Source organism: Podarcis liolepis, assembly GCF_965112155.1.
Source record: "Podarcis liolepis genome assembly, chromosome: 15".
Classification (NCBI taxonomy): domain Eukaryota; kingdom Metazoa; phylum Chordata; class Lepidosauria; order Squamata; family Lacertidae; genus Podarcis; species Podarcis liolepis.
The window spans coordinates 19,144,665-19,170,459 of record NC_139566.1 but is presented as its reverse complement, the minus strand read 5'-3'; the positions used below and the strand labels follow the sequence as shown (position 1 = coordinate 19,170,459).

The following is a 25,795-nucleotide window of genomic DNA, read 5'->3' as shown; positions in this document are numbered from 1 at the left end:
CTGGCGAGACAGTCTGCGGGCAGGTAGGGTCTCAGCCTGCATTCCAGATGGAGCTGGTAAACAGTTGCCCTGGACGCAGAATTGACCTGTGCCTCCATGGACATTAAAAACAGACATTTATGACACAGCAATATTAGTCATATCCAGTCCTTTTTTTCTAGAAAAAGAGGTGCCAGTACTCACCATGAAGTTGTTAAGGTAAGTGCCACACTTTTATACAACAACAAAGAGGTGCCGGTACTGCATACCCTTGTGTACCCCCTGGGGGGGAAAGTATTGGTCATATCTGTTAATTTCAACAGGTTTACTTTCATTAGGACTAACTCAAAGTGGATTCAACTCACAGTGAATGGGTCCCCAAACATTTGCGTATCCTACATCAATGCACGCATTGGGGGGCTAATAGGCTGGCCGATAGTCTCCTTAGACACTGGTACGCCCCAGGCGCTCACCAACATGCAAAGGCTGTTTCAAAGAACTGCACCATCTGTGCCAGCTACAACCCAAAGAGGGAACCCAAAAAGCCCCCTGGATCTTGACCATGGGCTTTCCTCCCGTTTGAAAGCCTGCAACTGGACTTTGCAGAACTCCCCAAATGCTTAGGCTATGCTTGTCATAACAGATCAGTTGTCCTTCTGGCCGGAAGCACATCCAGTCAAGCGCGCAACTGCGCAAACTGTGGCCCGTATTCTGGTACAAGAAATCATTCCCAGGTTTGGGGTACCCAGACGTTTAGACAGCGACCGTGGCTCTCATTTTACTGCAGAAATAGTGCAGTCAGTAGCAAAAGCGTTCGGCATTAAATGGCAGCTGCACACCCCATATCATCCCTCATCGTCAGGGCAAACTGAATGCATGAATGGACTAATCAAAACTCAGTTAGGAAAAATATGTGCAGCCACTGGTCTCAAGTGGATCAACGCCCTTCCTATCGTATTACACAATATCAGGAGTCAACCGAGAGGAACCTTAAAACTTTCCCCTTATGAACTCTTGTTTGGGCGCCCACCCCCTACCCACACCACTCAGCTTCCTGTGTCTGAACTTGAGGTGGGAGAAAACGAACTGACTAATTATGTCATACAACTACAGCGACACCTTAAGAAGCTGCACCAATATGCTGCAGCAAGCCAAAATGTCCCCCTGGATGTGGATGCCCATCCCTTTCAACCTGGGAACTGGGTCCTAGTAAAATCATTTAGGAAAGACACTCTAGAGCCGTCATGGGAAGGCCCCTTTCAGATCCTTCTCACGACACCCACTGCAATTAAAATATCAGTGAGGCGTGCTTGGATCCATTACACCTTCTGCAAGGCGTCCAATCCTCCAAGCTTCCCCAATGCAGACCCCGACCCCCCGCCGGACGAGACTCTGCCTGACAATGAGGACTGTCCAACTAATGACAGCGGGGGTAATCATAGTCCCCTAGCAGCTGGAAAGGAACCAGGGAAGAGTTCTGAAGAAAAGTGGCTCTCGAGGATACTTGTCGATCCTAGCCCAGAAGACCCCGGCCACCCCCTCCCCAATCAGAATGCAGTTCTGGAAGGAAGAAAAACCCAGCTCCAACACTGGATAATCTCTCTTCTCCCCCTTGTCCCACCCCCTTTTTGTCACCCCTCCCCTCTTTGTGTGTGTGTCTGTGTATGTTGTCTGTCTTCTTTTCTTTTTACAGGTTCACCACTATGACTCCCTGGAGAATCGCCTGCCTGATGTCCCTGTACTTCATCTGTACTGTCGCAGGAACCCCCCCCCCCAAATCATTCAGTTTTTACAAACTTCACACTCACACACTACATGCGCTACGCTTCTGTTATAAATTCATAGAAAATCAACCATACATTGGATTTGCACTGTTCCACTTTTATTTTACTCCATGAAGGAAGGACTACAAAATGGGGAAGGTTTGAAACAGGGCAGCCATAATCCCTTCAGCATACCAGCACATCCACAGGAGCCCTGCCCAGTTACTATGCCAACCCTGATGGTCCTAGACAGAAGACTATCAAGATCACAAAGAACTTGCATATGGGAGTGGATTCAGCACGGACTGGAACAAAGGACAATGATCAGCTCTTCCCTCTGGGGGCAGGAAACTGAAAACTCCCCTCTGTCATCTGGAAAGTACTCATGGGGAGGGGGAAAAGGAGGAACCAGCCAGGTGACAGGACACTCAGGTTACCACCACAACTCATCCCTCAACCCCTCCTTTCTGTGATGTATGTATGATGTTTCTGGAGGGTGGTCTTGATCTACAGGGTGGCAATTTCAAAAGTCTTTATAAGACCTTGCACACCATTTTTCTGAGTCCCTCCTCTCTCCTGCAAGTGAGGGGGGCACCCTGTTGCAACAGTTCAATAAAGGCCAAGCCTACAGGCTGCTGTTTTGCTCCAGGTTATCCTGGCTGGTGTCTTTGTTTTTGTCCAAGGGAGCCCTCGGATTTTTCCGGTAACAGTACCCTCCTTCCAGTCACCACCAGTGCACCACCAGGGTCCCAGTGTGGAGACACCCCCATGGAACACTTCTACCTTGATCGTGACCTTACTGACACCAACGATTTCAACGCCTTGGGAGATTTCGACTTCTGCCTGTCGGGCACTAGGACCCTGATTCCCCACGCCTTTCGACCACGACTTAGAAACACCCAAGCCTGGGAACTTATCATCAGAAGCGCCTCCTATGCCATCCTGGGACGAGCCATATACACCCTTGAAGATCCATGGATCTGCTTGGTCTGTCACAATGGAACTTACATCCAAGCTGAATGGGGAAAAGTCATCAGGCACTATCAACCCTCTGAAATCAGCAATGGACTTTGGGAAAGCTACACAGATTCCATGTACTACGAACTTCCACCTACCAAGGTATTTGCGTCCGAAGATTCTGCTGTATATGGGACCTGCACACAACTTCTGACTGGGTAGGAAAAGCGTATCTTGAAGGGTGGTTGCATCCTGTGGGTGGGGGGAAAACCTTGGAATGGGATCCTGAGGGACCGCAGCGATGTGGGGGAATAGCAACTGACCCAATGCTCCTCAAGTCCCAGGACCCTGTCCACCCCATAGGAACTGCCCCGAGACATGTTAAACTCTCAGAAATAACACCTCCCCCCCCCCAGCCCGCAGACTATCGTCATGGCAAGCAAATTCTTATGTACAACTTCTACAGAATGTAGTACAAACCACAAATATTTCACAGTGCTGGATCTGTGCACACGCCCCATCACACATTGATGAAGGGATACCCTTCATAAGCACGCCCCTCACACTAGATTAATACAGATCTAGTTACCTGCTTCAACGCAACCTAACTTTCCTGAAACCCAGCTCCCAATATATTTATCTGAGTGGCCAAACCTTTGGACCAGTGTGCAAGGAGTTCTCGGGAACTGGAGACCAGGTAGGCTCCAGCGCCTGTAATGTTACCATCAAAACCAACCCCGAGGGACTCACCACACTGGTTCACAACCACTCCCACACCTGCTCATTCAAATCTCTCAGCGATGCTTTGGCTGCAGTACTGACACCCTTCACTCGAGAAAAACCTATGCCAGACCTCATTACTGCCTTCCGCACCGGGCGTATAGAAAAGCCACTGGGAGGACTATTTTGGATCTGTGCACAAAGAGCTTATACGTGGGTCTCTATTCATATGCTGGGGTCCTGTTACCTCGGCCACATTCACCCAGGGTTCAGAGTTACCCTAGCTCTACCTGACGGCCACTTGATAAACAGGCGATCCCCCATTCCCACGACACGCCCACAGCCAAAACCAAATGGGGAAACGTGGCTCCGAGCCCTCCTCCCCGCTTATGGAACCTTCTCAAATCACCTAGACATTCTTAGGCTTGCCGATGTCCTGTTACAATTCATGAAAGAGTCAGAAGCTACTACACGCTCTGTCCTTACCAAGCTCACGGAAGTACGCAATATGTCCATTCAAAACCGTTTATGTCTGGACTATTTATTGTCATCCCAAGGAGGTGCTTGTAAATTAATCGGGACAGAATGCTGTTCCTTTGTGTCAGACCAGACCCTCAATATCACTGGACACCTTGATTCCATAGATTCCCTAACTGATACTCTGAAGAAGATCCCCCATGAAGGTCTTTCCGACTGGGATTCTTGGTCATGGCTACCTCAAACCTCTTGGCTCTGTGAATTAGCGAGAGACATACTGATTATATTCATTTCCCTGATTGTCTTCCTTGGCATCCTGTGCTGCTGTGGACAATGTATTCCTATCCTTATGTCCACCTTCCGTTCACCCTTACCCCACACTCCCATTCTTGCACCCTTGCAACCCGATCGCACCCTTCCCCAGGTCCTGCCCAAGTATCACCTTGGAGAAGGAGAGTATGTAGCAATGGATGTGAGGCAATAATTTTTTCCCCAAAAAATTAAGCCTCAGAGAGGGGAAATTGTCATAAGAGAATCAGGGTCAGAGAGGGGAATAAAGTAAAAATGATCCTAATGATATCATCCTACCCAAAAGTCCCACAACAAAAATAAACTGTGCCTTAAAGAACGCATTGTTGGGAATATGTCATTTTACTGTGTCTTTTCACGTATCATTGAATGTAATATAATGTGTGCCTTTTCCATTTTAATGCATCATCTTAATGTAACGTGCCTGTTGCCATTCCTGTCTCACTGAAATGAGTCTAAATGTATTCTTCCTGAGATGCCCTTACCGAAATGAATCTTTTCTCTACAAAGTGTACCTCTTTGAAGTGTACCTCTTTCTCCATGAAGCTATCCTTCTAAAATGTATTCGTGAATGTATCTTTAATGAAATGCCGTAGTATGCTGTACTTTTCTGAATGTATCCAAAATATAGTTTTTAAAGAATGTAACAATCTATGTATTTCAAATGTATGTACTTGACTCGATATTGCATCCAAAAGGCTGCCAAAACTCTCTCTCCCACACTGCCACCTACTGGGTCTGCAAACCATACCATGAATACACACAGATATGAGCTCAAAATAAAGCAGTCTTATTTTCCAAAAAGTATGCAAACACCCGAATTGATAGCAACGCAGAATAGGATTTCACATTAACATTTAAGTCATTTCCTGAACATCTTCTCAAACATCCAGCCCCACATCTGCATGCTGATTTATCAGCAGTTGCGAAGGTTTTCCTGTAGATAAAGGAAAAGCCATTTTAAGCAGATCCAAAATTAAATAACACGACACATATCACCTGAGCCCTTCAGCAAATTGACACCTCCAGAAAGTCTTTCAGCATCCTGCTCACCTTATGTTAATCCACTCTTCACACCACTCATGTCGCTTCCCCCCACCTCCTTGCTATTGATCTGAATGAAAATCAAAAGGTATAAGAATCAAGGCAGTCCTTTTGTTGGGGTCTCTGACTCCGTGTCATTGCGTGAGCGGGGACCCTGTTGCAACAGTTTTTTTGTGTTGTTGTTTTTCTGTTCTTTCAATAAAGATCAGGCTTTGCTTTTTCCAAATCCTGGTGTGGTCTCTGTCTTTTCCGACCGGTACAGAGCCTTCATTTGCACTCCTTCCAAGGTCCTGCTCCTCCTTCTGAGGCAGGGGCCCCTTGGGGAGGCAATTAAATATTTATTTCACAGGGATGCAGAGGTGTGGATTGATCAAAAATCATATCAAAATAGTTTAAACCCAGTCAACGCAATGCTTTCATTGCTGACACAGATGGCTTACTCTATATTTGTTATAATTCCTCATAGCAATCCCACCTGATCACTACATCTCTGGATATTTGCACTCCTACCGCGGAGCATGGACATTAGCAGGCAATCTTCAAGGCTGTCTTTTTTGGGTGGTTTCCCCCACCCCCCGCTTTTGGGGGGAGCTGCCGTGCCTGCATGAGGGGGGGCAGTGGATTAACTGGTCGGCCTTGGCCCCCATAGGTGATACTCTGCATTATCACTCCCCACCAACTGTACTGTATTTTCTACTCACCAAATAACAAACCCATGTGGGAAAAAGACGTGCTCCTTGCCTTTGCTCTGTGTATGGAGATATATTTTTCTTTTCCATCTATTCTTTTTAATGAGTGGTTTTAAGGCAAGGGAAGGCACTTGGGTGTCATGGCTGCCAAGTAGTCTTTAAGTGATCTTCCCCACCACCACTACTTATGGGTGAGGGGCAGGATTGTGAGGTTTCTCTTTTAGAAGTCCCCAGACCCAGCGGACAATCCATATTGCCTTCCCCAAGTGTCACGAGTGGGGCTCCTCAACCATGCTTAGGTATCCCTGCCTTCTGAGATGTGTCATAGCTGTGATAGCTTTGCCGGTTGCTTCTGCCACCCCAGAACAAGATGGCCGTCCAGGAGGAGACAGGTCAGACCCCGATGGCTTCTTCTCTGACAGGGCCCGGTGTTTTGAGGCAGGGACTTCTCATTCACCCACATGCTACACGTGGATGAGTAATGCTCCTTTCTGTGTCAACTGAGTTTTTCCTTCTTCTCATGGGTAAATCAAGCATTTACAAAGAGGCAAGGGACTCCTTCCCTCATAGTAAATACAGAAGGGGGATTTCCTCTTCACAGAAAGCCCATAAGAGAAAGAGTTGGCACCATCCAGGAGACATACGAGAAGGAGATCATGGCTACCCAGCATGGCTAGTGCTCAAGGATGATGGGAGTTGTAGTTCAAAAACATATAGGGACCCAAGGTTGAGACCCAAAGAACACCGAGGAGCCCAAAGTTCTCCTCCCCCAAAACACTGAAATTGAAGAGTGCTAGTAAAACAATCCCCTCTGATTCAAACAAGGCCTGTCACAAGTGAGCTCTTCTTCTGTGCCCTTTCCCCCACAGCAATGTTGGCTTTCCTACCTTGCCCTCATCACCTCCCCCCTATGGTGTCATGGCATTAGGTGCTTGAGGACAAATCAACACTGAGTACCTTCCATTTGGCTTACTGCAACGTGTTATGCAAGGAGTTGAATTTGGAAATGGTCTGGAAACCTGAGTTAGTGCTAATAACGACTGCAGGGACATTGATTGGCACTTGACAGGGGAGTTTAGGCAAATTCACACCAACGAACATTCGCCCGCACCCTGTGTGAGGAATGTTAGAAGTGGGTGTGAGATCCTCAAAATCTGAACAAAATAGCTGAAGCAGTAGAGAGCCAAAATAGAATTTCCTGACTGGAACATCCTGCTGGCAGGTGACTTTAATGCCAGGATAGGCAGCGACATCAATTCGTATAGCTCCAAAACCCAGTTTTTACCAGAGGCAGACTGGTTTATCCCTTGGAGTTCTGATGAAAAGGTCATGAATAAGGCAGGTAATACATTACTGGAGATTGCTTTTAAGCATAATTTGTATAACCTGCATGGTACTTACATGGATAGGTCAGGAGGTTTCTTCTCTTTTATCGGCCCTCGTGGTGCAAGTGTGATTGATCATATCCTGGTCTCCCCAACAATTTTGGAGAGGACGCAGGGTCTCAGCACTTTTAACAGAACCGAGAGTGACCATCTTCCTAGAGCAATCTCACTAACTCCCCTCGAATCAGGGGGATTACAACATCTACACTGTGCAGTCCCTCCTCAAGCACCGGCCCCACGCAGGCGTAAATGGAACAGCGAGCTGGAGCTTAAAATTAAACAACACCTGCACTCTCCAGATTTATTGGTTCTGAGAGACCAGTGTCCTTTACCTAACTTTGACCCTTTTTCACTATATCAGCGGGTCTCAGAGTCTCTTTTCCCATTTCTTATAAACACCAGGCCTCCCAAACAACATAACAAATCGGGGGTCTGGTTTGACAAAGACTGCCGGAAGCTAAGATCCCTGCTTAGGAAACAACAAAATAAGGTAAAACAGGAGAGGACTTTGTCATCTATGATAAATTTACACAGATGGCGCTCTTACTATAAAAAACATCTTAAAACTCAAGAAATCCCTATATAGGAAGGAACAATGGGAAGCACTTGATAAGGCGATTAAATCGCGAGACGATAGAAACTTTTGGCCAATAGTAGCACAGGGAGTCTCATCCAAAGGAAAAATTGTAAACAGCAGTATTCCATCTGATGTGTGGTATCAACACTTTTTCAAGCTATACACACTTTCAAATACTGCTATTTTGAGTCCGTTCCTCCCATTGAAGAATGAGCATCTAGCTAGCTGGGATCCTGTTACGGAATCAGAGTGCCTACACCTAATTAAAACTTTAAAAAATGGCAAAGCTCCTGGTGAGGATATGATCCCCCCTGAGGTTTTTAAATCAAATGCCCAATGGTGGGCCATATTTTTGGCCAAACTTTTTACGGCAATAAACAACACATGTAAAATCCCAGCAAACTGGAAACTAAGTGTGGTAGCCCCTATTTACAAGAAGGGAGATATTCAAGATCCAGCAAACTACCGCCCTATAAGCCTTCTGGACATTGCCTACAAACTTTATACCCGGTACTTATTAAACAAGCTGATAGATTGGGCGGACCATTCTAACCTGTTCAACCAGGAACAGGCAGGATTTAGAAAGGGCCACAATACGATAGGTCACTGCATGGTACTACAGACCTTGGTAGCTAAATATGCAAAAGCGTATAAGAGCAGACTCTTTGTGGCCTTTGTTGACTTGACATCTGCCTTCGATTCAATCTGTAGAGATAGACTATGGAAAAAATTATATGAAACGGACATTGATAGACGACTTTTAAAAATTCTCAGAGAGCTACACACAGACATTACAGTCAAAATCAGAACTGGGCCATCGGGAACTCTTTGACCCCACTGCCATTGGGGAAAGGGGTCAAACAGGGATGCCTGCTAGCCCCATTTCTTTTTAACTTTTATATAAACGACATTGTTCAGTACATGGCAAAGTACAAGTCATCGGCTCTTGAAGGTAAATGCTTGAATATATTGCTATATGCCGATGACATGGCTTTAATGGCACTCACCCAAAGAGGCTTACGCAGCATGCTGGAGGGGATCGCAGCCTACTGTTCCCATAACTCACTAAAGATAAACTATGACAAAACAAAAATTGTGGTGTTCACTAGAGCTCGCCACATCTCTAGATGGTCTTTAGATGGACATGTGATTGAACAGTGTCCTTTTTTTAAATATCTGGGTGTTACATTCCAGGCTACATTTAGTTGGCTAGCCCACTTTAAGGCTGTAACCATTTTAACACAAAGAACAATTGGTGCTTTGCTTAGTTTCTTCCATTCCAGGGGGGGACAACTGGTGATCCCGGCATTAAGAGCTTTTGTTGGGAAAGCTATCCCCCAGATGTTATATGGGATAGAACTCTGGGGGTGGAACCAGAGGCTGTTGGAACGGCTTGAAATTTTGCAAAATTATTATCTCAAGAGGATTCTAGGCCTTCCTCAAGGAACCCCAGCAGCGTTCTTGAGGGTGGAGGTTGGATTACCCTCTGTATCTGCCAGGGCCCACTTAAGATTCCTACGATTTTACATCAATCTTGCAAACACTTCAAACACCTTATTGGCCAAACAAGCCTTTGTATCCTTTCAAAAGAACACCACTTGGCGCCAAAACTTATCTGAGATCCTGGTTAGATACACCCTACCGGAGTTTAATATCCTTAAACTGTGGAGCCCGGACAAAGTCTGGAAATGGATCCTGGAGAGCAACGCTTTGTTAGATATCACAAAAATACAGATCCTGAAAGCAGTCAAAATCTGCGCCAATTATTTGGCGAATATCATCAATCCCTGAAATAGACTCAGAGTCGCAAAGTGATTTCATGCTCTTTATTCAGCTCATAGTGGTGAGGAGGAATGAATGAAAGTCCCCTCACAGTATCTGCTTTATATACATTATTTACACAATAGGCTGCCCATGATTGGCTAATTCTGGAATTCTACTGTAAGCCAATCAGGTTGTGGATTCACTTCTATATGGAGCAGGATTGGGTGGTTCCTGCCAACCAATCATACTGCTGCATTGTTCTAGGACCAATCAGACTGCTGCATTCTGAATCCTATTGTTCTAGGACCAATCAGACTGCTGCCTTTTGGATCCTATTGTTCTAGGACCAATCAGCCTGCTGCAGTTTGGATCCTATTGAACTCAGTACATAACACCCCTCCCCTCTAAGTTCCAGTCCTGCCCGGGAGGTCGCATTCATAATCCTCGAGGTACGCCGGCGGCCTACGTGTGCGTTGCGGCCTGGGGTGTTCCCTGGTCCGGGCTCCAGGTTCTGGCTCGTGTTCCAAGGATGCTGGCTGTGATGGGGCTGTTTGGTCTGGTGCAACCGGCTCGCTTAGTCGTGGTTGGTTCTGGTTCCGGTGTCCTTTCGGCCTCACGGGTCCTCTCTGTATTTACTGATTCTGCCTCTCCTGCTGGCCCCTCCTGCTCTATGGGCCTCACTGCCCCGCTGTTCCCTTGGGACTCCTCTGACCTGTCCTCCTCCTGGTTTTCTCCCGGGAATCGTCGCCGTATCTGGTCGCAGTGGCGGCGGCAGCATTGCCCCCCATCCGTTAGCACCTCGTACGACACGGGGCCAGTGACCCTGGTGAGTGTGGCGGGTACCCATGCTGGGCCTGCCCCAAAATTCTTTGCGTACACTGGGTCCTGGGCCTCGAAGGTCCGGGGGTTCCAGCCTTCCCCCACCACTACCTCATCCTGAGCTCTATCGGGGTGAAGGCGGTCCAATCTGATTGCAAGGCGCCGACCCATTAGTAGTTCAGCGGGGCTCCGGCCAGTCGTTGAGCTGGGGGTGCTGTGCTGTGCTAGAAGGAATGTGGCAAGGCGGTACTCCCAGTCCCCTTGCGTCATGCGGCGAAGGGTTTCCTTGGTAGTCCGCACCATGCGTTCTGCTTGGCCATTGGTGGCAGGGTGGAACGGCGCCGAACAGATGTGGCGGATGGCGTTCTGCGCTGTGAAGGTTTGGAATTCTCCTGACGTAAATGCAGTCCCGTTGTCTGAGACAAGAGTGTCAGGGAGCCCGTGGGTTGCAAACAGCCTGCGTAGTACCCGGATGGCTGCGGACGTGGAAGTGGATGGTACCAGTGCGACTTCCAGCCATTTGGTGTAGGAGTCCACCACTATGAAGAATGTTTTCCCCTGGAAGGGGCCAGCGAAATCCACATGCAGGCGTGACCATGGTGCTCGGGCGGACTCCCAGGACTGGACTGGGGCCCTTGGGGGATCTGGGCGGGATTCTTGGCAGGCCTGGCAGTGTTTGACCCAGGCCTCTATCTCTCCATCGATCCCCGGCCACCACACATAACTCCTGGCCAGGGCCTTCATTCTTACTACCCCTGGATATGTCTCGTGTAGGGCTGTGAGGACCCTTTTGCGGAGGGGCTGGGGAACAACGACTCTGCTTCCCCATAACAGGCACCCCTTGTGGGCCGACAGTTCATGTTTGCGGGTTGTGTAGCCGGCGAATTCTGGCCCGGGGCTGCTGCTGGGCCATCCCCTCCACACCCAGTCCAGGACCCGGGAGATGACCCTATCTTTCTTGGAATGGTGTGCAACTTCTTGTGCCTGAATGGGGCGGTCGGGAAGCAGCTCCAGGCTCATAACCTCTTGTGTAGGTGCTGGGTCAGGGCCTGTTTCCGGTAGTGGTAGCCTGCTGAGGGCGTCCGCATGGCCCATCGCCTTCCCAGGTCGGTGAATCAGTGCATACTGGTAGCTGGCAAGGAAAATTGACCACCTGAGGACGCGAGGAGACAGCACTTGGGGGGTCTGCTTTTCGGGGGCGAACAAGCCAAGCAACGGCTTGTGGTCAGTCACCACGGTGAAAGGCCGCCCGTACAAGAAATCATGGAATTTTTTTACTCCCTTCACGATTGCCAGACCCTCCTTGTCGATTTGCGAGTAGTTCCGCTCGGTTGCGTTGAGTGTCTGGGAAAAGTACGCCACCGGTACCTCTCTTCCATCCGGGAGTTGGTGCCCCAGGACAGCGCCAATGCCATAGGGTGAGGCGTCGCATGCTAGCACCACCGGCAGCCTCTCGTCAAAGTGTGCCAAGACTGAGTTTGAGACAAGCAAGTCCTTGACTGCCTGGAATGCGGCCTCCTGGCGCTGGCCCCACACCCAAGGGGCCCGCTTGTCCAGGAGTCTGTGTAGGGGCTCTGCTACCACCGCCTTGTGGGGAAGGAAGGAATGGTAAAAGTTCAATAGTCCCAAGAAGGCCTGAAGTTCAGTCTTGCTTTTGGGCGCTGGGGCATCACAAATGGCCCGTACCTTGTCTCCAGTCGGGTGGACCCCTTCTGCATCCACCATAAATCCCAGAAAGTCCACCTGAGGCACTCCTAGTAGACATTTTTCCCGCTTTACCTTGAGACCCGCCGTCTGGAAACGGTGCAGAACGGTGCGGAGGCGGTCCTCAAACTCCTCTGGTGTGGGCCCGGCAATCAACACATCATTGAAGAAGGGGGTGACGCCAGGAATCCCTTTAAGAAGCGAGTCCATTAGATTCTGGAATATGCCTGGTGCCACACTGACACCGAATTGCAGCCGCTTTACCCTGAACGCTCCTCTGTGCGTCACAATCGTCTGTGCCTCTGCTGTGGACTCATCTACTGGCAGCTGTTGATATGCTTGGGCCAAGTCCAGCTTGCCAAAAATTTTCGACCCAGCCAGGGTGGCAAGGACATGGCTGACCACTGGCACTGGGTATGCGTGGGCCGTGAGGGCCTTGTTTATGGTACATTTGTAGTCTGCGCAGATGTGGACCGAACCATTAGGCTTGACGGGTGTAACGATTGGGGTTTCCCAGGGGGCATTAGGCACCGGCTCCAGCACTCCTTGCTCCACAAGTCGGTCCAATTCCTCGTCTATATGGGGTTTCAAGGCGAGCGGGACCCTGCGGGCCTTGAGCCTGACCGGTCGTACTGCGGGGTCAAGCTGTAGCGCAATGGGGGGGGCCGTATACTGTCCCAATTTCCCATCGAAAACCCCTAGAAATTCCTTGCAGATGGCATCCACGTCCACTTGTAAGCTAGTGTGGTTCACCCCGGTGACAGCTAGCCCCAGTGGTCCAAACCATGCCAATCCCAGTAAACTAATGTAGGAGCCCTTGACCACAAGCAAGTCCAGTTGCCGCGTCCGCCCTCGGTATTGCACCCTGAAGGTCCCCACCCCCATTGTGGGGACCTTACGTTTCTGGAAGTCCCGTAGGGTGAATGGGGCCGGCCTGAGTTTGGGACCCCAGTAGGACACAGTTTCCTTAAGGTCCTTGCCGAGATTATGGATAGAGTTGAACCCGTGTCAAGCTCCATGCGGCAAGGGGCCCCCTCTATATGTACCTCTACATAAATTTTCTCTACGTTGGGGTGGGGCAACTGGTATACCTGGAAGTCCGTGAGCTCCGTCGAGTTGCCTTGGTGTGTTGGGCCCCGGGACCTGGTGCTCTTGGATTGGTCATCTGCTGCCTGGCGTTGGGTGGGCCGAGCCCGACACACCCGGGCGATGTGTCCCGATTTTCTGCACTGCCTGCACTCTGTGTTGCGGAAATGGCAGGTCCTCCTCTCGTGACTCTCCCCGCAGCTTGCGCAGTTCCCTCCTTCTCGTTGAGGCAGCTGTGGTCTGTGCGCTGCTTGAGTGCGCTGCTGTACTTGGTGCACCTCCTCCCTGTCGGATCCTGAGTTGTCGGTGAGGTCTTCATGGTGGACCCTCGGTTGGGATGGCAGGCTCGGCCGTGCCTCTTGCGTCGACCTCTCGGCAGCTTCCGTTGCCAGGGCCTCCTCCAGAGCGACCTGGAACGTTAGGTCCTTCTTAGTGTAGAGGCGTCGTTGCAGCTTCTCATCCTTCAGGCCACCGACGAGGCGGTCACGAAGCATGTTCTCCAGCTCTGAGAAGTTGCAGAACCGGGCGGCTTGGCGGAGAGAGGTCACAAACCCAGTTATGGTTTCCCCAGGGGCTTGCCACTTTGCGTAGAAGGCATTTCGACGAGCCACCACTGAGGGCTGCGGCGAAAAGTGCCCCTTCAGCTGTTCCATTATTGTTTTGTATGGAACAGTAGCGACGTCTTCAGGCGCAAGGAGAGCCCGGGCGATTTCAAATGTCTCCTCTCCACAGACGCTGAAGAATATCGCCCTCTTCTTGGCGTCGTCTTCGTCGGTGACCCCTTTGGCTTCTAGGAGTAAGGTGAAACGGGAGGCGTATGCTTCCCAGTCTCCAGATGCTGGGTTGAATGGCGAGAAGCTGCTGTTGGCTGCCATTCTGAGTTCCTTGTGTCCCGGAGCTGAAGCCTGGATACACGGTGCGAGGCAGCGGTGCGGCAGGTGGCGGTGCTGCGGTGCTGTGTGTGGCAGTCAGCTCAGCGGGATCCCATCCTCGTCGCCAGTAAAATAGACTCAGAGTCGCAAAGTGATTTCATGCTCTTTATTCAGCTCATAGTGGTGAGGAGGAATGAATGAAAGTCCCCTCACAGTATCTGCTTTATATACATTATTTACACAATAGGCTGCCCATGATTGGCTAATTCTGGAATTCTACTGTAAGCCAATCAGGTTGTGGATTCACTTCTATATGGAGCAGGATTGGGTGGTTCCTGCCAACCAATCATACTGCTGCATTGTTCTAGGACCAATCAGACTGCTGCATTCTGAATCCTATTGTTCTAGGACCAATCAGACTGCTGCCTTTTGGATCCTATTGTTCTAGGACCAATCAGCCTGCTGCAGTTTGGATCCTATTGAACTCAGTACATAACAATCCCACTCTTCGGAGAGCCTTTACTATGGCCCGTTTTCAAACCATTCCTACGGCCTATCTGTCAGGCAGATATGCAAAAATCCCAGTAGAGCAGCGTATATGTCCTTGTTATATGAGAACCAAAGAGGATCTCATACATTACATGTTGTATTGTCCCATCTATTTGGCTTTCAGGGATGCGATGTTACAAACTATTCCCAAATCAATAGTCAACTCTGAGGACCAAGTAAAGTTTTTACTGGTGGACGCTGATCCACGGATTTCTCACGTGGTAGCGGTCTTTGTGGTGAAGGCTATGAAAACTAGGGTATGGTTCCTGGATGAAACGGTGAGGTCCCTTCCATTGCTCTCCTAACCTGTTGCTATATCTTCTTCCCTGAATGGTGGGGTTTATTGGGTAGTTTCCTTGCTGGGACAGCATGGCATGAATTTTAGCTTACTTTTATAATTTTATTGTTTATCTTTTAATAATGTTTTATGGTATTTTGTGTAAAGGCATGGACCTCACAAATTTAATAAACTTGTACTTGTAGAGAGTTTATCGATTACAAAATAACGTCCTTGCAAGATCAGGTGTCCAAAAGCAGACACACCCAAAAATAGTAAGACCGAAGTTTATATCCCTTATACCCGAGGCAGGTTCCCTCCTGTTTCCCCATTGGCTCGGTATGTGCAGGGTTTACAGCCTATCATGTCCACCCAATTAAAATACTAAAATCCCCCCCCCTTTGTTGACATATCCCATTACTCTGAATTTGATTACCATTCCTCCTAATTTCTTTCCTCCTTTGGTCTGTGTTCCTATGCTTTTACACATTGACTCAAGCAATAAAGCCACATACTGACAACCCTTAGGCTTAAGCAAGATCTATATTTGCTGAAGCATGCGTCCATTTCAGCTGTCAGCCAACCTGTTTTCGGGCATTCTAACCAAGAGTCATTCTAAAGATAAGCTGTTAAGCAAGTTTATGGTTAGCCTGCACCTTATTACCACATTCCTAAACAATTTGTTTTCTTTTCAGCTGTGAGATTAAGTGGGTTGGCCGAGGATGTTCTCTTGCAGGTGACATAGACTGTTCTTGTATAAAAGCCACCAGCACTGGCTAAGGCGAAGTCCTTGTCTCTGTGTCTCTGAGTTGAAGGGAAATGGCATTTGGTGGAACTCTGTGGATGCTGGTATTATATATGACCATCTTCATTCATCTCTTGCTGTTGGTATGGGGAGTTTCTTATACTCTTGCCAGGACCCACCTGCCTCGAGGAATCACCCGTCCTACACCATTGATAATTTTAAATTTCTTAGTGGGATATGGATTTGTACTGGTAAGTTTTTTTTACATATATTACAGGGATGAAGCGACACCTCTATAAAAAGGGCTGCAACATTTGAAATATTTTAGTTTAGAGAAAAGGCAAGTAAGAGGCGACGTGATAGAAATGTTTAAGTTTATGGAGAAAATAGAGAGAGAAAGGTTTTCCTCCGTCTCTCACGACACTAGAACTTGTAGACAACCCAATGAAGCTGAATGTTGGAAGATTCAGGACAGATAGAAGAAAGGACTTCTTCACACATAATATGTTCAATCCATGGAAGTCACTCTCACAAGAGGCAGTGATGGCTGCCAGGTTGAATAGCTTCCAACGAGAAATAGAGAAATTCCTGGAGGCAATAGCTATGGATGCTTATTAACCAGCTCTGGCTCTAGAGATGGAGGCAGCAATGCTTCTGAACACCAGTTGCTGGAAAACACAGGAGGGGAGAGGGCTCCTGTGCTTGGGTCCGGGTTTGTGGGTTTCCCATTGGGGCAGCTGGTTGACAACTGCGAGATGCTGGACTAGATGGGCCATTGTCGTAATCCAGCAGGCTCTGCTTTGAGGCGTTCCCAAAGTAAAGGAAGGATTGAACTCTGATTATGAAAATACACACAGAGGCTTGAACCAGCAAGACTCTGGGAAGGGTGCGTATAATAATCTCTGTCTCTCTGTGTCTCCAGCCCCCTTGGCCCCAGGTCGTTTTATTCACAAAAGAACTTTTGTCACCGTGTTCGTAAGAACCAATCAGATTTCCTCTGAGCACTTCAAAAAACCCCACGTGGGGACAAAGTTAACCTACAAAAACTAATTACTGTAAGCATGCATATTTCTGGGGTAAACAAAACAGAACTACAAAGGAGTGCATCCAGCAACCCCGGAAGTCACAAACAAGCAATATATATGATAAGAAGGAGGCCAGGAGGACAGGGATCATTATCACCTTCATGTGAGATCTGTTTCCTGGCCCTAAGATTAACATCCTAAGATTAACATATCAGAAAAGCTACATCAAAAGAACCTGCCCACTATCTTTCACAGCCCAGGATGCATGCCTGGCATAGCTGTCAACTTTCAGATTTGAAAATAAGGGATCAGCAGCCTCGAAAATAAGGGATCAGCAGCCAAAATAAGGGGTGACAGGTCCCAAAGTAAAGAGCTCAGCTAATCTGTAGGTGGGATTTTGCCCTTGCAAACAATCGCTGCACCCTCTTTTCATGTTTCAGTAATTCTGCTTTGGTCTCTTGTAATGTGCTGCCACCCAGTGGCCTTCCTGGCAAATTGCATCAGGTAACTCAGAGGTGGATCCCAACATAACCTTTCCTTTCTTCTCATTGTGTCCTGCTGACCGTTGCTTGGTAAGTGCTGCAGTTACTTTCCATAAGCAGACCTTTCTCCTTTCCCCAGACCAGCTCCATCAGGGCTATTGCTCACTTCCAAGCCTCAATATTACCACACTGTCACCTCTTCTCTGGGAAGCGCTGAGCAAATGCGAGTCCCCAGGCAACGCGGCCGATTTAATCGGAACAAGGCATGCAAACTCCACCCCCCAGTCGTTCTAAGACTCCTTATTGGGTGAGCAACGCAGCCAAGCAACACAGCTGGAGTCTCCCTCCTCCCTGGCTGGCAGGGAGGGAGGGAGAGGAGCTGCTTCCTTTGAAACCCGAGAAATTTAAGGGACATCATCAATCCAGGACAGCAGCGGGAAACGGCTCTGGGATAAGGGAGTTTCCCACCAAATAAGGGACGATTGACAGCTGTGACGCCTGGCAAAGCAACTGGCAGCTGGGCTGTGTATGCAAGCAGAGAGAAATGGACAGTAGAGGAAATGGCGAGAGATGCAGAGGGTTGTGGGATTTGATCAGAAATTATTGTCAATGAATTAAACCCAATCAACACCATGCTTTCACAGCTGACACAATGGCTTGATGCATATTTTATAATTCCTCATAGTAATCCCATCTGATCCCCACACTCTGGATATTTGCACTCCTACACTGCTTAGGTTCTTATGCACTCCAGTGGATTTATCCTGAGTAGTACTAGCACTGAATACCCCCAATTTGTGTTGCATCTTAAGGTTTGAAATAACAGGAAGCGTACTAGGAAAGGGGAGTGGGCAGGGGCTTCACTTCTGGGCTGCTCAAAGAGAATAAGTTTCCATCCCAAGAGGAAGGAAAGGATAAACAGCGCAGTCATCTCCCATGCATGGTTTCTGTTCCATAGGCAATACATATATGCAGTACATATATCTAATGCTGATTTAAAATGCTAAATGTTTTGGTTTAAACAGGGAGGAATTCTGGAAAAACTGGGCATCTTCCATAGATATTCCATACTCAGGATCCTAAACCTATTAATTCCAGAAGTGAAGGACCCAAAAATGATCACAAGGGACCTGGTTTTTGATGGGGTGCCTGTGAGGCTGTACTGGCCCAAGACATCACCTGCTGGGAACAGGAAAGGAATCATCTTTCTTCATGGAGGGGTTGCACTATTTGCAAGCATCCGTAAGTTCTTTGAAATGTTTTTGAAATGCTTCACTTTGTTGTTTGTGGAGAATTTGGGGTGATACTTTAATGTAAAGGTCATGAAATGTTTGCTATGGAGGGGTGGGGTGGTTTGTGCTGCCTCTGGGTATTTATTTTTATCTTTATGAATACTGCTACAAAAGTTGGGTACCACCTCTCTGCCAAACCAGTAGGATGGGATGATGAGAAGTGTAGTTTAAGAACAGTTGGAGACCCAAGCTTGGGAAACACCGCTCTAAAGACACTCTTTTCCTGAAAACTCAACCCCCCCCCCATTGCCATGAGTCTGACAACCTCTTTCTGCTCAGGCCCAAGAATTCCTCGCATATGTGCCACCAACCCCTTTTGTCATGTTAAGGCCTCTATCCAATTGAGGCACTGACTTGGAAAGTGTTTTTTCCGCTGGCCTCCAATCTTCCCTTCAATACTCCAAATCAGGTATAGGCAAACTCCGGCCCTCCAGATGTTTGGGACTACAATTCCCATATCCCTAGCTAACAGGACCAGTGATCAGGGAGGATGGGAATTGTAGTCGCAAACATCTGGAGGGCCGGAGTTTGCCTATGCCTGCTCCAAATAATAATCAAAATCCTACCATTTATTAATTTCTAAGGTTTAGGGTGGTATCCCCCCAAATCTATAACAATATAAAGAATAACAACAAACAATGTCAATAACCTGTGGCTACACACAGTTTAAAAGGCCGTCTATTGGTTAATTAGCCAAAGGCACCTGACAATATGAAACGAAGGTGCCAGGTGAGTCTCCCGGGGGAGAGCATTCCACAAACGGGGAGCCACAACAGTTCTGGGCTTGGGCCCAGAAACAAATTGGCAGCCAATGCAGTCACACCAGGATTGGCATTATATACCCAAACCACGGTGGGCAACCTGGCTGCTGAATTCTGCACCAGCTGAAGTTTCTGAACTGTAGGCAGCTTAACATGGCAGGATGGGATTGTGTGGTAAGAAAACAGGGCTGAGCCTTCCTGTTCCAGAGATGTCTGGTTCTGTATTAATTCCTAATGTGAAGGTCAATGAAAAATGCCAAAGAAGGTATTTGTGCTTCGTACTTCAATGGACTTCTATGAAAGGTCTTCCAGAGATGGTCAGAATTAATTTGAAAGAAGCCCAAAAATGTGGTCTGAGGTTTGTTTGGTCCTGTTCTGACTTATTCACGTATTTACACGTTCATTCTGCATGGAGGGAGTCCATGGTCATCTCAAGGAGGGCTTGTTCCCACAGCTGTGCATCACTGGAGTCAAAGGCATCTTTCCCAGCCAGCCTTTCACTAGCCAGTCCAAAATGGATCCCAGTCTTCGTTCTTCCTAGCACACCTTGCTTTAAAAGTATGGATTTTTTGGTTCTCTTCTGAGTTTTACCCATTGAAACTGTTGATCAGGAGGGAACAAAATGTACATAATGGTTTTCAACTAGTGATGCCCCATTTATAAAGGGTTCAGTTCAACTTAGTTGTTGCCAAAGGAGACTTGTTAAAGGTTATGTGCCTTTTTCCAGGAACTTCTGAAAGGATCTGCCATTCGCTTGCCCACGGAACCGACTCAGTGGTTATGTGTGTTGAGTAAGTATCTTCACACTTTTTTTATATATAAATTTTTTATTGGGTTTTCACAATTTATATAAACACACACAATACACAATACAGACATACAAACACAAAGACAAACATATATAATTTCAAATCCTTAATTTCTTAACCACTTTCCCTGACTTCCCCACACCTCCCCTTCTTGCATCCCAATTCCAATAGTTAACTCAGCAAATTCTTATCTCCAACTTTTACCTTATTAATATTTTACTTAATTCTTCTTGATTAACCAAATTTAACTTATAAACCTCGATTAAACGACGATATCCATTATTTACGTCCTTTTCTAAGGTCGACCCAAGTTCCCTTCCACAAATTTCCCAATTTTTTATATTAATTACAAAGCATAAAAACCGAAAACAACATATAATTATACACCCTTTGGATTCCAAAACTCTCGCCCCCCCCCCTTTCCCGGTTTCGATCCCCAAAAGATATCCATCAGTCTATCAGTTCTCAGCCTGGCTCCCTCACGTCCGAGGCCCTCAAATCTCTCTCAGTCCCTCTCTGCCGGTTTTGTTGGTAGTCCTTTATGTTGGACATCGAGTCTCGGAGAAGCTCTGTCCCAATAGGGTCTATGTTTCTTCCAACCAGACCTCCATATTCAAAAGTGGAGCCCAGATTATGTTTCTTATTCCTTTTAAGTCCAAATGTCCCAAATGTCCCAAAAGCTCCAACTTTCGTCTTAATCAAATTTGTAATCCAAAGGTCTTCCGATCTCCCCATGAGGAGATCTCTCCAATCTTCATTCTCAAATTCAAACCAAATTCTCATCATCCAGGTCTTGTTTTCCTTGTAATCCATTTTTGCAGACCTCTGGTTGTCCTTTTTCACCTGTGACATTTCAGCTCCTCCTTCCCACTCCTCTGAATCAGCACATATCTCTTCTTGTTCAGCTGCAGAATCTTCTTGAGTCAAGTCCTCGGCACAATCAACAAGTTTATTTACTTTAGAATTCAAGGTCGTTACATCTGTAGCCAAAGCTTCACTCTGATCTTGTAATTTTCCCAAGAGAAAGAACATTCTATCCAACTCAGCCTGTATTTTTCCATCTGCAGCCATTGTAATGTCTCAGAACCGCCTCTAGAGGGATTCTAGTTACTTAGTATTCTTTCTCCAACAGTCAAGTTACTTTGTTTTTATTTCTTCCTTATTTTCACCACTTGAAGTCAAATGTATCAAAATTAGCCAGCAGAAATAACAAAAGGCAAATTTTTCTATCTTTGACAGCTCGTTTGACAGCTGTCAAACTCTTTATGTCTCCTCAACAGGCTCTCTCGCGGATCGCTCCCGGATCCCAGGGGGTTGCACGTCAGCTCCTAAAAATCAGTTCTTATCCTCCAGCAAAATACTTCTAATGCCAAATCGTGAAATTAATAACTTTTGTCTCGCAAAGAGAGAAGTGGTCTCTCGACCTTAGTTATCCAATTCTTGCTTTAAATTGTCTGCAGGACGGGGGGGCGGACTTCCTTTTGACACCTCCCCCGATCGTACCGAATTAAAAATAAATAAATAGATTTTTAAGTCCAATTTCCGTACTACTCACGGGTTGTTACTTTTGTAATCCAAACGTTCAAAGGAAGAAATCAGCGCTCTCCGGCCATGGCTTGCGGCTTCACTCCGTAGAAGAAGCGGTCTACTCTCAGCACCACGCCACTCTCCGTCCCCCGCTCCGAAGCCTTTAAAAAGGCTTCTTCGCGGGTCGGGGGCGCAAATGGTGCCCGCCGAGTCACCAAGTCCACAGGCTTCAGCGCCTGTGGTTTCTGAGGGTCCCTGCGTCGCCGCCACGGCAGGACTCGTCTTCCACGGAGCCGATTCCCTCTGGAGCTCGGAGGGAATCCGCCATTAACCTTTTCGCGCTAACCCGGAAGTCCAAGTATCTTCACGCTTCAGTTTTTAACCCTTCCACATGAGCCCAGAAAACGGCTGATTTTGCCAACATCATGAATTTGCCAACCTTTTGAATGGGTGTTCACCTTTGTATTTTGATTTTTATGCCTTTGGACCCAATCCCTCTGTCTTTAAGCATAAGAAGATGGATCAGGCCAAAGGGGGCCCAACATCCTGTTCTCACGGTGGCCAACCAAATATCCCAATGAAAAGCCCACAAGCTGGACCCAGACACAGGAGCACTACTCCCAGTTGCAATGTACATCATCTGGTATTCAGAAGCATTACTGCCTGTGATAGTGGAGATGGCCCATCCGCCTTGCGACTAGTATTCATGGATAACCTTATCCACCATGAGAGGCTGATATGGCTTCTCAATCTATGCCAGTTCTATCTGTTGCAATTATCTCTATCCTGCCTTTCAGGACAAAACTCCTTCCAAGGCATCATATAAGGAACATTAAACTACTTTTACATAAACTTGTTAAACGTTTTTGTCCCTCTCTCTTAACTCTAGAACATGTGGCCATTCAATGAAGCTGAATGCTAGAAGATTCACCTAAAAGAAAGTACTTCTTTACACAGTGTGTAGTTAAGCTGTGGAACTCGTTCCCTCAGGAGGCAATGATGGCCTCCAACTTGGGTGGCTACCAGTGGCTACTACCAGTGGCTACTAGCCATGATGGCTATAGCCTGCCTTTCCAGGTGGAGACAGTGTCCTTCTGAATGCCAGTTGCTGGAAGCTGTGGGCGGGAAGAGTACCACAAGACTCCGGTTCTGATCGTGAGTTTCTCCAATGATTGACCACTGGCCACTGAGAACAGGATGTGAACTAGCATTATATTATCATGGAAAACCTCAGGCACTGAGGCTCAATGCTCCACTCCAGGCCTCTTCAGTTCTCCCTGAAGAGCCAGTGTGGTGTAGTGGTTAAGAGCGCTGGACTCGTAATCTGGTGAACCGGGTTCGATTCCCTGCTCATCCACATGCAGCTGCTGGGTGACCTTGGGCTAGTCACACTTCTCTGAAGTCTCTCAGCCTCACTCACCTCACAGAGTGTTTGTTGTGGAGGAGGAAGGGAAAGGAGAATGTTAGCCGCTTTGAGACTCCTTAGGGTAGTGATAAAGCAGGATATCAAATCCAAACTCCTCTTCTTCCCTCTCAAATCACCGCAGACCCCCACCTCTGCACCATTGCACCTCTTTTTTACCCTCCTTGAGTGGCATCTGCCTGACTGGAATTGGTCTTGCTTGCGTGAAGGAAGGGGTGCCAACCTGAGTAAATATTGCCCCCCCGGTAAGTCCCATATTGCATAAATGATCACATGACGTGGAGCACATAACCATTTGAATGGAAATGCCAGTATACTTAGGGGGACCAGTCTCCTTGGGGGTGCTGAAGGTACCTCAGCCCCAAGTATGATGTCAAATGTTGATGATATCTTGTTTTTTCTTTAGATTTCGTTTAGCTCCTAAGCATCCGTATCCAGTCCCTGTACTGGACTGTTTAACTGCTGTAATACATTTTATGAAGAATGCAAAGGAATACGGAGTGGACCCCAGCCGCATTGCCATTGCTGGGGAGAGTAGTGGAGGCACATATGCTGCAGCCGTTTGCCAAGAACTGGTGACCAGAGAGGACCTCCCAAGAGTGCGAGCTCAGGTCCTCATTTACCCATTCCTCCAAGGAATGGACTTCAATTTGCCATCCTACCAGCAAAACCATTCAGTTCCTCCCTTGTTCAGGAAACGAGGGGTTAAATTGGGTATAACATATCTCACTGGGAAGACAATGAATGTAGATGGAATTCTGAAAGGCGCCCATGTCCCTCCTGATTTGAGGGAGAAATATCAAAAATGGATAAGTGCTGATAACATTCCAGAAGAATTTAAAGCTAGGGGCTATGTTCCTGTAGAACCTGCTCCATTTTCAGAAGAACTTTATGAACAAGTTAAAAGAGGTTATGAGACAATGTTTGCCCCCCTTCTAGCAGAGGATGACATAATCCGCCAGGTGCCAGAGACTTTCATTCTAACCTGTGAATATGATTTTCTCCGGGATGATGGGCTGTTGTACAAGAAGCGGCTAGAGGACCACGGTGTGCCAGTGACATGGTATCATGTTCAAGATGGATTTCATGCAATAATGGCCATGGCTGGTTTGCAGGCAATTGAATATCCGAGCACACAGAAATGTTTGCAGAGTGTAATACAGTTCTTAAAAGGTTTATAGAAATGAATGACATTCTTTGTCTTCCTATGGCAGCCTTCCCCTTCTGTGGAGGGAAATATCGTTCCTCATTGTGCCAATCCTGAAGTAAAAAGAAAAACTCTGATCAAAAATTCCACTCTGTTTAATTTATTAAAATCACCATGGGCTCTATGAATACATAAGCAAAGCCCTACTGGATCAAGCCATTGGCTCACTTCACGCAGCATCTTGTTCTCTTTATGTTACTGTAATGGGTTTAGGGGTTCCTTGTGCGTAAGTTGCCGCCACTCCTGGCTAGGTTACCTGGTTAACCCTTTCTGACTGTACAGCCTCCAGCATCGTGACTGTCTCAGTCGCTGGCAGAATCCGTCAGTGGGCGTTTCTTAAACTTCTTCCAGCACAAAAGTTCCTTGACGCCAAGTCTCCTCCTACTCTCCCTGCACAGGGAGGGTGTGGGCAGTGGAGTACCCGTACTCTCTCCGCTGGTCTCCGGCGAGGAGTCTTGGAGCCTCCTCCCCGATTCCCCCATCTGCCCCCCTTCTCTACTGGTGTTACGGTGATTTCCTTCCCCAGCAGACGGGCTCCCTCTCTCCCTACTGGGACCCTCTCCGCCATCCCTTTGGAGCCTTCCCTCCGCTTCCAGCTCCGATGGCAGTTCCCTGACAGTTACATATTTTTTAAATTAATTTTCATACAATTTAACAAATTCAATTCAGTTTCAATACAATATTCCCTCAACATTTTGACTCCTCATCCTTACTTCCATGATGTTTCTGTTCAAATCCTTTGTCTGCTAAATGTAATACTCATTTCTATAACAAATATCCAACATTAGATTCCTTTAGCATTCTCCTTCCTTTGCTTATATTTCCAGTCCTGCCTGTGTTTTCATTTGACTATAATATTTTCTCAGATATTCTGAAAAGGATCTCCACTCCTCCACAAGCATTTCCTCTTTTTGGTTTCTTATTTTCGCCTTCTCCATATAGTCCAATAGTTTTAAAGTCCACTCCTCTTTTGTTGGAACTTCTTTATCACTTTTTTTATTGATTTTCCAGATTTTAACCCAATTATAAAAATTATAACAAATTAATACAATTCTGTGTAAGTGACTTCCTGCGTGCCGTCCTTGATCCGTCCTTATCTTCCAATGTTACTGACTGTGTTTACATACTCTTATTGAAGTAAATAGTATAACAGACCCTGAAGATTGCCACACCCCTTGTTACTGGTTTGGGAGTCTTCTCTTTCTAGAAGATCTCTCCCCTCCTGACTGGAATGAGACCCATGTAGGCTGTATCCACACAGCTTCTCCTTCTCCTGGCTCAAAGTCAGCCCTCCAGCTAGCTCCTGGCGTAAAACTCTCCCAAGACACTCAAACCAAGCCCAGTCTAAAAACTCCCTCAGAAACTGCTCCTTTTATTTTTCTCCTCCCACTCTGCTTAGTACTCATTCAGAGAGGCTCCAGCCCTCTGGTGGAATTCTGAGGGACTGCATCACCAAACTCTGGTCTGGCTTTGCTGTCCATCATAGAGGTACTTAGCAGGGGTCAGCAAACTATTTTCAGCAGGGGGCCAGTCCACTGTCCCTCAGACCATGT

General features: G+C 47.3%; 2 protein-coding genes across 3 annotated transcripts in view; both read left to right on the top strand.

Annotated features, from left to right (window-relative positions):
• Positions 1–25,795, top strand: part of LOC310694784 (arylacetamide deacetylase-like 4) — a 50,623-nt gene that overhangs the window by 6,311 nt on the left and 18,517 nt on the right. The gene's annotated exons all lie outside the window — the stretch shown is intronic.
• Positions 15,680–24,241, top strand: LOC310694788 (arylacetamide deacetylase-like 4). 2 transcript variants are annotated; one of them, XM_083478361.1, is made up of 4 exons: positions 15,680–15,967; positions 18,322–18,465; positions 20,004–20,067; positions 23,442–24,241. In XM_083478361.1, the coding sequence occupies exons 1-4, from the start codon at positions 15,862–15,864 to the stop codon at positions 24,214–24,216; spliced, it is 1,089 nt and encodes a 362-aa protein (XP_083334487.1). In that variant the 5' UTR covers positions 15,680–15,861; the 3' UTR covers positions 24,217–24,241. The 2 variants fall into 2 exon arrangements, with proteins under 2 accessions (XP_083334487.1, XP_083334486.1); XM_083478360.1 differs by having other exon boundaries at positions 15,761–15,967; positions 18,249–18,465.